Source organism: Mercenaria mercenaria, chromosome 3 (genome assembly GCF_021730395.1).
Source record: "Mercenaria mercenaria strain notata chromosome 3, MADL_Memer_1, whole genome shotgun sequence".
Classification (NCBI taxonomy): Eukaryota; Metazoa; Mollusca; class Bivalvia; order Venerida; family Veneridae; genus Mercenaria; species Mercenaria mercenaria.
Window position 1 is genome coordinate 51795043 of NC_069363.1, and position 14972 is coordinate 51810014.

The 14972-nt window shown below is 35.7% G+C and overlaps 1 protein-coding gene across 1 annotated transcript; it reads left to right on the top strand.

Moving 5' to 3' along the window:
* Window positions 1-3765: 3765 nt before the first annotated feature.
* Window positions 3766-5463, top strand: LOC123525758 (protein wech-like). The gene has a single exon (XM_045304907.2). The coding sequence runs from the start codon at window positions 3766-3768 to the stop codon at window positions 5461-5463; it is 1698 nt and encodes a 565-aa protein (XP_045160842.2).
* Window positions 5464-14972: the final 9509 nt, after the last annotated feature.

Sequence of the window (14972 nt, forward strand, 5' to 3'; positions counted from 1 at the left end):
TCCTTTAATTGATTTTTTTCTCATGTATTCTAATCAAACTTGATTTGTAGCATCTTTATTAGGCCCGCAGCCAACTTTGTTCAGCTGGGATATTTAACCCCTTTTAGGGGCTGCTAGAGCTAAAACTAGAAATGCCTTTATACAGCGTCTCATGAACAGCTTGGTGGATCTTTGTCATACTTGGTCCGGAGCATCATTATAAGGTCCTCTTCCAAATTTATTCAATAAGGAACTTGGGCCCTATTAGGGACCACTATAGCTAAAAGTAGATATGCCTTTCTTCGCACCACTAAAATGTAATGGATTTTTATCAAACTCGATGTGTAACAATATCGTAAGGTCTCCTGCTATTTTGTTACAAATGGGGATAGGGACCAATTTAGCTAAAAATATAAATACGTTTAATGACCTCTTCTCATGAACCGCTTCATGAATCTTCATCAAACTACTCCTGTAATTATTCGTCTAAGGATAAACGAAACAAAATTGCAACCCTACGAAACATTTGCGAAAAATTAAAAGAGAACCATTAAAATTGTTAAAAGTGCGGTGTTTAGTTTTGCAATTTGAAAAATGTTAGATGAAAGATGAATGTTAGATGAAAAATTCATAAACTTCTTTCCTTATTACAATTCGCCGACCATCGTTTTTAAAGATATTTCTTGTTATCTATAGGTTAACAGCTTATTTTCAAAATTTTCAATTCTAGAATGGAATCAATTTATATTATTCTCTTATTAAAACAGTTTTAAATTATATCAAATATCAGATAATGTTAGACTCATAACCTAAGAATAAAACTAATTCCTCCTGAATCAAGCATATTTTTCCACGAGTTAATGCATCACAAAACAGATTAAACAAAACAGATTTTAAAATACTGCTTCATTACTGGCCGAAGTATTTCAAACCACCCACAAGTTCCTAAACCATTGCTAAAAGACATTAGTTTAGCTATGAGCAAAAAGTGCACAAACAAAGGCACAGGTTTTCATTTAATTATATAATCACTTGAATAAAAGAAACAAAATACACGTAGGTGCATAATACTAACAAAACTATGCACCTATCGGTAACAATTGAAACTTTTAATGTTAACAGTGTGTTGTCCAGTTAGGCCAGAGTTTTTTTAATTTTTTGTTACTCGTATTCTGGGCAGAAAAATGTTAACAGGAGGAGGGGGGAAAAGGCAGTAAAACAACAGACGATAAGTGATCAAAAGCTTTATCGGATGACTCCTTTGTTCGGCAGCACTTTGTTGCTCCTTGGGTCACCTCAGTATACCTCTACCCATATCATATTTTATTTCCCAAATGCATGACAAATTCACATTCAATGTTGCCATTGTTATTTACATTCGGTTACATTTAGCATATATTTGAGACACCGTAAAGTTTTTAATGCTTTCATCTTCTTGGCCTTTACAGAACTTGTGTTTCATTGTTTAAATGTCGATATACCGGATTTTGCTTTTTCATCGCATATTGTAAATGGTTCAAAGATAATCTTAAACTTCACACAATTGTTTACATATGGAAGACGCTTTCATTTGAGAGGAAATCGCGCCTATATATGACACTGACAGCTAATGCACTGACAAATATTGGAGTTGTCATCATCAGAACTCAGCAAAACATCAATCATTGTTCTTAAAAAAAAAATTGAAATTTTTGAAATTTCAATTTTTTTATTGGAAAATGACAGAAAATAGGACAGGAGGGTCTGAGTAACGAAAAATCAACAAACTCTGGCCTTACATAGTATATGATTCCATGTATAGGAACTGTGTACAGTGTATTGAAGGACATTTTATTTTGAACTCACACCGTTTGGATCATCGAGATTTTAATTCCTGAACCCCATACCTCAAAAGTCGAAATCATGAAACTACGACGATAAAAGTCGAAACCACGATAGTGAAAATCGAAATCACGATGGCGAAATCACAAAACTACGATGGTGAAAGTCGAAACCACGATTACTTTTAGTAATAGAACTTTTGTACTTTTAGTAATAGAAGTTTTGTACTTTTAGTAATAGAACGGGGCGTTATTTACTAAATGATTAATCTTAGCAACACAAAAGTGTACCACCTTAATAGCCGTGACAGCACAGATACCACCTTAATAGCCGTGACAGCACAGATACCACCTTAATAACCGTGACAGCACAGATACCATCTTAATAACCGTGACAGCACAGATACCACCTTAATAGCCGTGACAGCACAGATACCATCTTAATAACCGTGACAGCACAGATACCATCTTAATAACCGTGACAGCACAGATACCATCTTAATAACCGTGACAGCACAGATACCACCTTAATAGCCGTGACAGCACAGATACCACCTTAATAACCGTGACAGCACAGATACCATCTTAATAACCGTGACAGCACAGATACCATCTTAATAACCGTGACAGCACAGATACCACCTTAATAGCCGTGGTACCACCTTAATAGCCGTGACAGCACAGATACCACCTTAATAGCCGTGACAGCAAAGATACCACCCTAATAACCGTGACAGCACAGATACCACCTTAATAGCCGTGACAGCACAGATACATCCTTAATAGCCGTGACAGCAAAGATACCACCCTAATAACCGTGACAGCACAGATACCACCTTAATAGCCGTGACAGCACAGATACATCCTTAATAGCCGTGACAGCACAGATAAGTATCATGCAGTCTTTACATTTTGTGGCTGTGGGTTCGATATTCGTCAGATTTTAGTATTTTATTCTATGAATATTTATCTTTAACATAGCGTTATGTGCATTCATATCTTCTAAAAAGATGTAGATATAGTGAGATAATATGGATTGTAGTATCTTTCTTGAAGTAAGAATAAACTGTTTTATAGAATACATAATAAATATTAGTGCTGTATAGACGTGCAAATAAATAAGTTATAATCGTATGTAATCCTTGGCTATAAAAAAATGTGTACTGTGGACTCAAGGAATCTGCTTACACAGCTGGCTAGACTATCATTATCAACGATATTTTGTTTTAAAATGAAATTTACTTTTTCATGACAATAATAATTGAAAAATATAGTTATAAAATAACATTAAAAGAATGGAATGACTGTAGTTACACCTCAAAACTTTTCAATGAAAAAAAGTGGATCGTCAGAGCCGAACTCACCACGCAACCAGTACTGTAGCGGTTCTAGTCTAAATAAGGCAAAGCAAATTATGCTGATTTCCCTAATTGGCAGACTCTAGCGTCAAAATCAAACTATGTAAAGTAAGATATTGAATGGTATTCTGTTTGGGTCAAATAATTCATTAAATAAAATGTACATCTTGTTCCACTAAATGTTATACATTAGTTCTGTTAATGGTTCTGAGACAGCGGTAAAAGCAAGGATATCGAATTTGTTCAGAAAAGTTAAACAAGTGAAAAAATAAATGAAACAAAAACCTTTAATATTTCTACATTCGCATATATGCAGTTAAGAAGAAAAGATAACTACTTTTATCTTACAAACCCTACACGCATAGATCTGTGTTATTTCCCCCATTTTGACCTACGAGTTTATATATATAAATAGTTTATAAGAGCTGTGTATATATAGGGCATATATTTTTCAAAAACTGTTATACATGTGGATTTATTCTCAACGTAACTGTTTTACATAACACGTTCAGCGAACATATTCTAATCTTGTTATAGATCTCGATCTAGATCTACATTCGACCTGGATTTACGGCTAATTTACGGATATATTTGTCAAGTGTATTAAAATGGAAGTGTCTGGACGGAGAGAAACGTCGAGAAATGATCGGGATCATGGCGGGCAGCTATGCCAGCCTTGTCGTGGGGAAGGTGACGAAGTTCCAGCGGAAGGATACTGTGAGAATTGTAATGAGTATTTCTGTTCATCATGTCTGAAGGTTCATCGCAAAATGGCGGTCACAAAGAATCACGTGATCAAATCTAAAGATGAAATGCCGACCTCCCCGGTTAAAACAGATCCGTGCGTACAGCCGTGCGATATTCACAAGTCAGAGACCGTGAAGTACTATTGTCATCAACATGATTCGGTCGGGTGTGGGGATTGTATGGTTATAGATCATAAAACCTGTAAAGTTGAGCTGGTTTCTCATGTATCTGGTAACTATGGTAACAGTGGAGAAATTAAAATGATCAAAGAATCGATAGAGGAAATCGAGAGAAGAATCAATTTGGTTAGACAAGAAATGAAAGGAAATTTAAAAACTGCTGCAGACATGAAGGCCAAAATCGTAGACGAAATCAGACATTTCCGGAAAGAGCTAAACGCTTACTTGGACCAGACTGAAGCAGAACTTCTAAGCGAGGTTGAACAACTTAATGCTAATGATGTCGATGTACAAAAGGATCTACTGAAAGAATGTGATTCAATCGAATCTGAAGTAAAGGTTTTTCAAGAGAAAATAGACCAGCATGAAGATAAGATCAACCAGCTCTTTGTGACAGTCAAACTTGCAAAGAAAAGATTAGAGACATATCAAGAATCAGTCAAAAGTTTATCGTCAGTGAAAAGAATAAATAGTTACTCATTTGAACCATCTGAAGACCTGAAGGCTCTGCAAGTATCCCAGTCCCCTTTTGGAGCACTTTCTGTAGCAACTAAGACATGCACTGTCAAAAAGAAGAAAACAATAGCAGATATGAAGGCACATTTCCTGAGGGAATTGAATGTTCGAGCTGAAAACGAGAGTAAATGTTTGATAACAGGCATGGCTATTATTTCAAGTGGTGAAATTCTGCTTGCAGATTTCAGCAGCAAATCATTAAAAGTTCTAAATATACAAGAAAACAAGATTGTTTCCAGGTATATGTATTCACCACCAGTAGCACCATGGGATGTAACTATCATAAATGCAGATGAAAGTGCATTAACTTTACCAGTAGTCGGCAAGATCCTATTTATGAACACAACAGAAGGTCTGTCTGAAAGTCACACTTTGGATGTAAAGCCATGGTGTAAGGGAATAGACTACCATAATGGTAAAATCGCAGTATCATACACATCGTATCCTGCTGTGGTTGAAGTTCTGAATATGGAAGGGGAAATTCTGCATCATTCAGACTTTCCAACTAACAGGTCGTATTTCCCTGGTTATTTGTGTTTCAGTAAAGATGGTAAAAGTATTTTTGTGTCCGATGAAACACATAACACAGTGCAAGAACATTCTGCCGAAGGACAACTGAAGACTAAAATAGCTGAAAATCTGAAAGGACCAAGTGGACTGGTAGTGACAAGGGATGGAACTATTGTTGTTTGTGATCACGACGGCGACACGTTGAGTATGATAGTTCCAACTACAAGAAAAGTTATTCCACTCTTCGTGAAACATGTGAACAAACCAAGGTCTGTTCTTATTTGTGAGGAAAGCAATCAGATGTATATTAGTGAGTACAATAACAAGTGCATCAAGGTATTTGATCTAAAGTAGCAACAAAAGACTTGTGATTTCAACAGGATAATAGATTGCTGTACATATGTACTTATTTGAAATTAATGTGAATCGTGTGCACAGACGCTGCTTTGAAAGAACAAAGTTGTGACTCGAAACATGTTTTACCTACCACAAGTAATCCGCCTTCATAACCTTATGTTTTAATGTCAGAAAGCTTACTTTTATTTGTTCAGTAACCGGTAACTTTATTCAAATATGTGTACATTTCTGCTTATTTCATAAATCTATTAAACTCAAAACTTCTAAGATTGATGTTACAATTATTTTACATAAAAATATTACAAACGTTAATTAACATGGTCTCCCACACTTCACCAAGAAACTGTTGCAAAATGAACTGCCTTTAAATACATCTGTAAAGATGTATGTTTTACTTCTGAACCAGTTACTGAATTTTTACTGGGATCTAACTCTTATGAACAAGAGAGCCATGTAGCCCTGGGTTGCTCTTTTGAATTTGACCTTGAAGGCTACAGTTTGGTGTCAAATCATTTTAACAAATTTGAGAGCTCTATGCAAGGATGCTTAAAAGCATGTTTCATTTACTTCAATGAAGCATTTCATGTAACTCGACTGTTCGCAGTTTTTCCATTATTTGACACAGTTACTTTCAACATGACCACTTATAACTCAGTTTCCATGTTGACCATCATTTTATAAAGACAAACATTCTGGCCAGGTTTCATGTAGAATTCAGACCTGTAGAAAACGTGTTATCAGGGTTTTACTAGTTTTTATTTTTAACTAAATTTCAAAACATATTTCTACAACAAAATTAATGAAACAAAAATCATGTCCCCAATGTATGACCTAAGATGTTTTCATAGGTTTTACGCTTAAAGGTGAAGATCATAGGAAGGTCAAGGTCATCTATATATAGGTCACTTTGTAGGTATTGCCACAAGGTCTGTTGAGTGTGAGTATGAACTAAATTGGGTCATTTATGCGGGCTGTTTGGCCAAAAATGTTGTTTATTAAGGTTTTAAGTTTGAAGATGAAGGTCATATGAGGGTTAAGGTCATTTAATATAGATCAGTTTGAAGGTCTCGCTACAAGGAATGTTTAGTGCGAGCATCAACTAAATCTGGTCATAAATGTGGGCTGTAGGCAATCTGGTTTGTACTGACTGACAGACAAATGGACAGTTCAATTGCTATAAGCCTAGGACCATAAAAGATTAACACTGCTGAAATTCTGTTCAATTTATATGGAATGACAGTGTCTACTGTACCAGTAAAGGGAAGTTACACTCTGTTGGGGTATGACAATTCAGAGTTTTATCCACCTCGATAACTTGAACAATATTTCTATTTCAATATCTGCATTGACTTTGGAAAGAGTAATTTGTATCCAAACTTCAATCTAGATATTTTCCAAGAAGGGGGATAATTTTACTAAAGTTAGTGTAAAAGTTATGGGACTTAATGCCGTAACCTTGTCTTATTATTTCTTGATAAAAGTGTGTGAAGTTTAAACATGCATAGTAAAAGACATGCTATTAAAATCTTTGAAAAATTTTAACCAAATATTTTGAAGTTAAAAAGGGGCATAATTCTGAAAACATTGCAGACAGAACAGGCATTTTGTCACATTAATGTACAACATGAGCAAGTACAGCACGTTTCAACTAAATATCTTAAGTAATGAAGATGACATAGGACTTTGTAAAATTTCTTAAAAAAGGGACATAATTCTGGAAAGGATGCAGGCAGAATTAGAAGATGCTTTTGTAGAAAAACGCATGTCTCCCCCAATGCTTAGTCATACAGGCAAGAAGTCAATAGGGGCCAGGAGCAAAAGTCAAAGAGACACTGATGGTTGGCTGCAATAGGGATCATCTACTTGGCATGTCCAATCATCCCACTAAGTTTCAACATTGTGGACCTAGTGGTTCTCAAGTTATGAACTGGAAACTGTTTTCCATGTTCAATCCACTATGACCTTGACCTTTGATCGAGTTACCCCAAAATCATCATATTAAGTTTCGACATTCTGGGTCAAGTGGTTCTCAAGTTATTGATTGAAAAGAGTTTTCTATGTTCAGCCCCCTGTGACCTTGACCTTTGATGGAGTGACCCTAAAAACAAAATGGGTCATCTACTCTGTAAGTCCTATCACCCTATGAAATTTGAAGTTCTAGGTCAAATAGTTCTCAAGTTATCCACTGGAAATGGATTTCCATGTTCTGTCCACTGCGACCTTGACCTTTAATAGAGTGGCCCCAAAATCAATAGGGGTAATCTACTCTGCATGTCCAATCATCCTATGAAGTTTCAACATTCTGGGTCAAGGGGCTCTCAAAGTTACTGACTGGAAATAGTTTTCCAGGTTCAGGCCCCTGTGACCTTGACCTTTATCAGAGTGACCCCAAAATCAATAGGGGTCATCTACTCTGCATTTCCAATCTTTCTTATCAAAGTTATGGAGATTGTTTCTCCTGGTGTAGACTTTGATAGTAAATAACTATTTTAAGTTTCAAGTCAAAAGCTTTGATGGAAACAGAGATATTTGACTTTATCAAAAACTTTTAAGAAAAAAATTCTAAGTTAAAAGGGGGCATAACTTTGTCAAAATTCAAACAGAGTTTTGGGGATTGTTTCTTCTGGTGTAGACTTTAATAGTTTGACAGTAACAGAGATATTTGACTTTACCAAAAACTTTAACAGATGGCAACGGCGATGCTAGGCAAGTGCATTAGCTCTACTTTTTCTCATCCGGGATTCTTGGTTGGAGATAATTAGAGCTGTCAGAGATGACCGCCAACTACGGCATTCATTGTATAGATATAAGGAGACAGCTTGTTTGAATATTTAAATGTTTGGTAGTAAAATTGGACAAATAGGACAAATGAGCATAACAGTTTGAAGTTTTTCATAAAAGAGCTTATTTTTAAGCATCATAAAGGCATAACAAACTAGAAATGTGTCCATGGGACACAGATGCCCCCACTACATGACATTAAAATGACAATTTTTTCCTAGGTCAGGGGCAATAACTCCTACAATACTGAATGAATCCAGACGTGAAACCCCAGGTGCACAACTGCACATACTGACCAACATTCCAGTAAACTTTGGTGACTCTAGGTCAAATACTTCTGGAGCTACGCGCAACACAACATTAAAATGACCAATTTTTAACTAAGTCAGGGGCCATAACTCCTACATGACTGAATGAATCCGGACGCGAAACCCAAGGTGCACAACTGCACATGCTGACCAACATTCCTGTAAACTTTGGTGACTCTAGGTCAAATACTTTTGGAGCTACGCACGACACAACATCAAAATGACCAATTTTTGACTAAATCAGGGGCCATAACTCCTACATGACTGAATGAATCTGGACGCGAAATCCCAGGTGCACAACTACACATGTTGACCAACATTCCTGTAAACTTTGGTGACTCTAGGTCAAATACTTTTGGAGCTATGCGCGACACAACATCAAAATGACCAATTTTTTACTAAGTCAGGGGCCATAACTCGTACATGACTGAACGAATCCGAACGCGAAACACCAGGAGCACAACTACACATGCTGACCAACATTCCTGTAAAGTTTTGTGACTCTATGTCAAATACTTTTGGAGCTAGGCACGACACAACATTCTCGGAAGGATGCACGGACAAACGGACGGATGGACAAGGGCAAATCTATATGACCGCCCCCCCAAGGTGGGGGCATAAAAATGTGTTTTATCATTCTGTAATGATTAAGTTCAGAGTATTAATATTCACACAAACAAGAGGGCCATGATGGCCCTATATCGCTCACCTGTTATCATTGCACTTGAGGACAAGAAGGTCCTCAGAAAAAATATCTAAGTCCGAAGGACAGGAACAACAAAGGGAAGGAATTTAACCAGAAAGAAAAAAAAATCTTACAAGGTATAGATATGTTAAAATACACCTAAAAATTGCAGGTACCATCCATGTTGTACCACAGAAAACAGGTCTCGTGTTTTCCCTACGGCCAATAATAAAAAAGTTACTAAAACAAGAAACGCGGCAATGCCACGAAACCAGGTTTTCAACACTTTTCATAAGAATAAAGAAGTATACTGAATCACAGTGCACCACTTTAAAGTACAACCCTAACCCTAACTCTAACCTAACCCTATTTTTAGTAACAATGACCTTGAACACTTTTCATAAGAATAAAAAAGTATACTGAATCACAGTGCACTACTTTAAAGCACAACCCTAACCCTAACCCTATTTTTAGTAACAATGAACTTGACCTTGATCCCAGAAACCCCAAAATCAATCCCAAGCTACAACTTTATATAAGTTTTCTATACACCAAGTTTCATCATGATAGCTCATTCCTAAGTTAAGTTATTGACCGGAAACCCTTTTTCTATTTTAAGTAACAGTGACCTTGAACTTGACCCCAGAAACCCCAAAATCAATCCCAGCCTTTTTCTTGATATAAGCTACATACATACCAAGTTCTATTCAAATATCTTTACCGAAACAAAAGTTATTGACCGAAACACCAGTTTGACGCCGCCATCCACCCGCCTGACCAATGACATACCCCAATCTAATAACTCAGGTTTTCGTTGAAAACCTGGTTAATAAGCTATTTATAGTAACATAAAAGGGAAGTAATTAAAAAAAATAAATATTGTAAGTGGACAAAAGAAGGATCTGTCAAATAAATCTGTTGACATAAATGAAATTTCAGATCAGTATCTTCATTAGTTATGGAGATATAACAATTTTAATTTGAAATAAAGGGAGGTAATTTGATATAAAATCAGTCCATAGTTATCTACCCTGATTGTCTCAGTCCAACTAATAACAATAATGAAATTTTAAATAAGTCCTGTAAGTACTTACTGATATAAATCCATTTTGATTACAATGAGGGGAGGTAATCAGATATAAAATAACCCTGGAACATATGATTGGGTCTGATTTGTCATGGAATCCAAGATTTATTGTTGTTGAAGATATTTTGGAAGTTTGTATCAAATAAAACCATAAAAGAAGTCTCTATATGGCTGCAAAAGCCAAAATAGCCAATTTTGGACCTTTAAGGGGCCATAACTCTGGAACCTAAGATGGAATAGGGCCAGTTGAAGAAAGGAAGCAAGATCTTGTGGTGATACAAGTTGTGTAAAAGTTTGGTTAAAATCAAATCATAAATGAAGCTGCTATTGTGCAGACAAGGTCAAAATAGCTAATTTTGGCCCTTTCAGGGGCCATAACTCTGGAACCCATTAAGGGATCTGGCCGGTTCAAAAAAGGAACCGAGATCTTATGGTGACACAAGTTTTGTGCAAGTTTGATTAAATTCAAATCATAAATGAAGCTGCTATTGTGCAGACAAGGTCAAAATAGCTAATTCTGGCCCTTTCAGGGGCCATCACTCTGGAACCCATAATGGAATCTCGCCAGTTCAAGAAAGGAACCGAGATCTTATGGTGATACAAGTTGTGTGCAAGTTTGGTTAAAATCTAATCATAAATGAAGCTGCTATTGTGCAGACAAGGTCAAAATAGCTAATTCTGGCCCTTTCAGGGGCCATAACTCTGGAACCCATAAGGGAATCTGGCCAGTTTAAGAAAGGAACCAAGATCTTATGAGGATACAAGTTGTGTGCCAGTTTGGTAAAATTCAAATCATAAATAAAGCTGCTATTGCGCAGACAAGGTCAAAATAGCTCATTTTTGCCCTTTCAGGGGCCATAACTCTGGAACCCATTATGGGATCTGGCCAGTTCAAGAAAGGAACCGTGATCTTATGGTGATACAAGTTGTGTGCAAGTTTGGTTAAAATAAAATCATAAATGAAACCACTATCATGCAGACAAGAAATTGTTGACAGACGGACGCACGCATTGACGACGGACGAAGGGTGATCACAAAAGCTCACCTTGTCACTATGTGACAGGCGAGCTAAAAATGTAACCAGGTATACTCGTTTAGAAAAATGAAGTGGTCTCACTGGTCTGCTTTAGGTTTATGAAACTTTCTTCATTGTTAAATTACATTAAAAACACAACAAACCATTGTTTGGAACACAGGGGCAAATTTTTATTTCGTTTTTCTTCCAAAACGGAAGGAAAAAGATCAGCAAGTATAAAACTGGTAAAAACAACTCGGAAACTGTCCTAAATAAATAGTCAATGATGTATATACATGTAATTCTTTCTCTCAATCCCATTCTTCCATCCTTATGTCCATCATTAGCACTGTCTATACCCTTAAAGAACTAACTTAATTATAGAAAAAAATCTTTTATTCGAAAAAGGCATTTAAAGTACTTTTTTTTTCAAATATAAATTGTTGGCAAAAGTGTCCGAGCTAAATTCTGTGTGAAAATATCTTTTAGGCCCAACACCAATAATGTAAGAATCTTCTGGTACACTGTACCAACCTACTTCCTGATTATCTATCAACTACTTCCTTGCAAAAAAAACACAGAACATTAAAATGTTATAACATTCATACCAAATGTTAGCCATAGGTCTTTACAGATACAGTACACTAACCAATCATGAGGAAATGGTGAAAAACAACAGCTGTCTCCGTAGGATGACACATGCCCCCGATGGCACTTTGAATGAACAGTTATGGCCGATGTTAAGAGTTTAGGACCTTTGACCTATGGAGCTGGGTCTTGCGCGCGACACATCGTCTTACTGTGTCACACATTCATGCATAGTTATTTTAAAATCCATGCATGAATGACAAAGATATGGACCCGACATGCCCATCAATGCACTTTCATGAAAAATGATCTTTAACGTCTAAGTGTGACCTTGACCTTTAAGCTACGGACCTGGATCTTGCGTGTGACACGTCGTCTGTGGTACACATTTATGCCAAGTTATTTGAAAATCCATCCATTGATGACAAAGTTATTGGACTGGACACACGCATCAATGCACTATCCTTTAACGTCTAAGTGAGACCTTGACCTTTGAGCTACGGACCTGGGTCTTGCACACTGCACGTCGTCTTACTATGGTACACATTCATGCCAAGTTATTTGAAAATCCATCCATCGATGACAAAGATATGGACCGGACACGCCCATCAATGCACGATCCTTTACGGTCTAAGTGTGACCTTGACCTTTGAGCTACGGACCTGGGTCTTGCGCACTGCACGTCGTCTTACTGTGGTACACATTCATGCCAAGTTACTTGAAAATCCATCCATCGATGACAAAGATATGGACCGGACACGGAAATTGCGGACGGACCGACAGACTGACAGACCGACAGACTGACAGACCGACAGACGGTTCAAAAACTATATGCCTCCCTTCGGGGGCATAAATAAAAACAACTAGTTAAAATTCAAGTAAATAGATATATGAAATAATAAGACTAATTTAAGCCTCAAAAGTAGCTTTAATTTGTTTATTTACAGCTGTGACATTTTTTAAAACTTTCCATTCTCAAATGTTACCTACATGTACTTGCATACTTTATGCATATTTTGCATAGAAAACCATTTTATGTAAAAGTTACCAAAAATGCCATATTTCACAGCAAAAACCTCCAGGAATACTCCCATTATCATAATAAATCTAACAGAATATCTGACAAATCTAAATTACATATAGAATTAGTAACTGAACTTAAAATATGTGAAAATATTACAGGAAACTAAAAAGTTTTAAGTTGAAATTCCACAATCAACACCAGTCCTACTCATAAAACAATTCTCAAATTCACTTTTAAATATGTTCTCTTGAACATATGACATGCAACTTGCATATAAACTACACAAAACATAGTATGATTAGACAAAATCACAACAACAATTAAATGAGTGTAAATTTTAAAGTAACCAGCAGAATAGGCCATTTAGAACAGAATGGGTCAGCAGCCACAAGATAACTATACCAACTACAGTAAATTGAAGAAAACAGATGTATAAAAAAAATTAATATAAGCTACATAAAGATCATCCTCTAAAAGTAACTAGAATTTGTGTGAAAATAAGAAGACAGGGTGCATTAAAATACTGAACAATTCAAATTACTTCCCTATTACGAAGCTGTAAGTTGCTTTCTATAATAATTAAAATCTGTTTGCTTTGGGTTTAGTGCCATTTTTCAACAGTATTTCTATTATGTAACAGCTGGCAATTAACTTCACTAGTGTTCCTGGATGCTGTACCTGTACTAAACTATTCCCTACAAGTAAATGCAAACTTCTCCACATGACTCAGAGGTGGAGCAAGAATTGAATCGTAACACAATTTCTACTACAAAATTGTCATGGAGAAGAAAACGCACACCTCACCCTAGGATCAAACTTAAGACCCCAAAGATATGCGTACTCCCTAACAAGCTATGCTGGCAAAGAAAAAAAAACTTGTAATCTGTAAGACATACTAGGTACTAGCATACACATCCACAATAATTTCAGTCAGATCTGTTGATTAAGCAAAGACGTTTAAACAATATTTGTCAAAAATCTAAATAACAACAATTGGAATTCAAACTGCCTTTAAAACTTTTCTTAGCACAATCAATATTTATGAAATAAACAAGTTTTAAGTTTGAATGTAGAACTAAGCATAAGATGCACAACCCTAAGAATACTGTTTTTACATTATTATATAAGGTTACAATGTACTAGTAATAAGACTGTAATACCTGATCAGCTGGATTTCTTTTCTTTCTACTTAGAATACTTTTGATAAAATCATTAACAACTAATACACTTTGAATACTTTTTTTCAACATCATTTAAGCATATCTATTCTGTCATGATCAAAGCTATGCATTTTCTTAGTAAGATAAATTTAAGGCATGCTAAATATCATTCATACAAAAGTTTTGATTTTATGCTGGTGAGTTTTACTTAACATTTAAAAGAAGTAACTGTTTTCAAAGGATTGAACAATACAATGATAAAATTAGTTCAGAACTGAAACTTAAGGTCCATAGAGAAGTACTGATGATCTATTGTTTAATAGCAAAACGTCCATATTTTCTTATGATAAAACTCTGACTTAAACAAATGCAAAATGGTCAATAAAATGTCTTAAAAATCATGCAATTAAGAATGAATACAGCTTGTGAAAATGATAGCGAGATTCTGTAAAATAAATATGAGAATTTTTCTCCCTGTTGACATATCATTTTCATTAAGCCCAGGGCTTTGACCTATTGTTGACCACAGTATTTTGAACTAGGACAAATATAAAGTTTTAGTAATTTTAGTGAGTGGCGTAAAATGCCTACTTCTGACCACTGTGTATCATTTTCTCCTTGACTAAATATACTTCTTGACTAAATATACAGAATTACGTACAAGATAAAGTATGTACAATTCTGATTAACTAAACGTGAGTAGGAAAAGTTGCGTAGAATATCATGATTCTTAAACATATATCAAATACAAAATACTTTTGATTATTACACACATATATATACATGTATATAAGAGACACTGACAGACTAGATAATAACAAGTATATAAACATGTCTAAAATACATAATTAAAAGCAT

Bases quoted from the DNA above. Each gene is read 5' to 3' on its own strand.
- LOC123525758 (XM_045304907.2), top strand. From the start codon at position 3,766: ATGGAAGTGTCTGGACGGAGAGAAACGTCGAGAAATGATCGGGATCAT.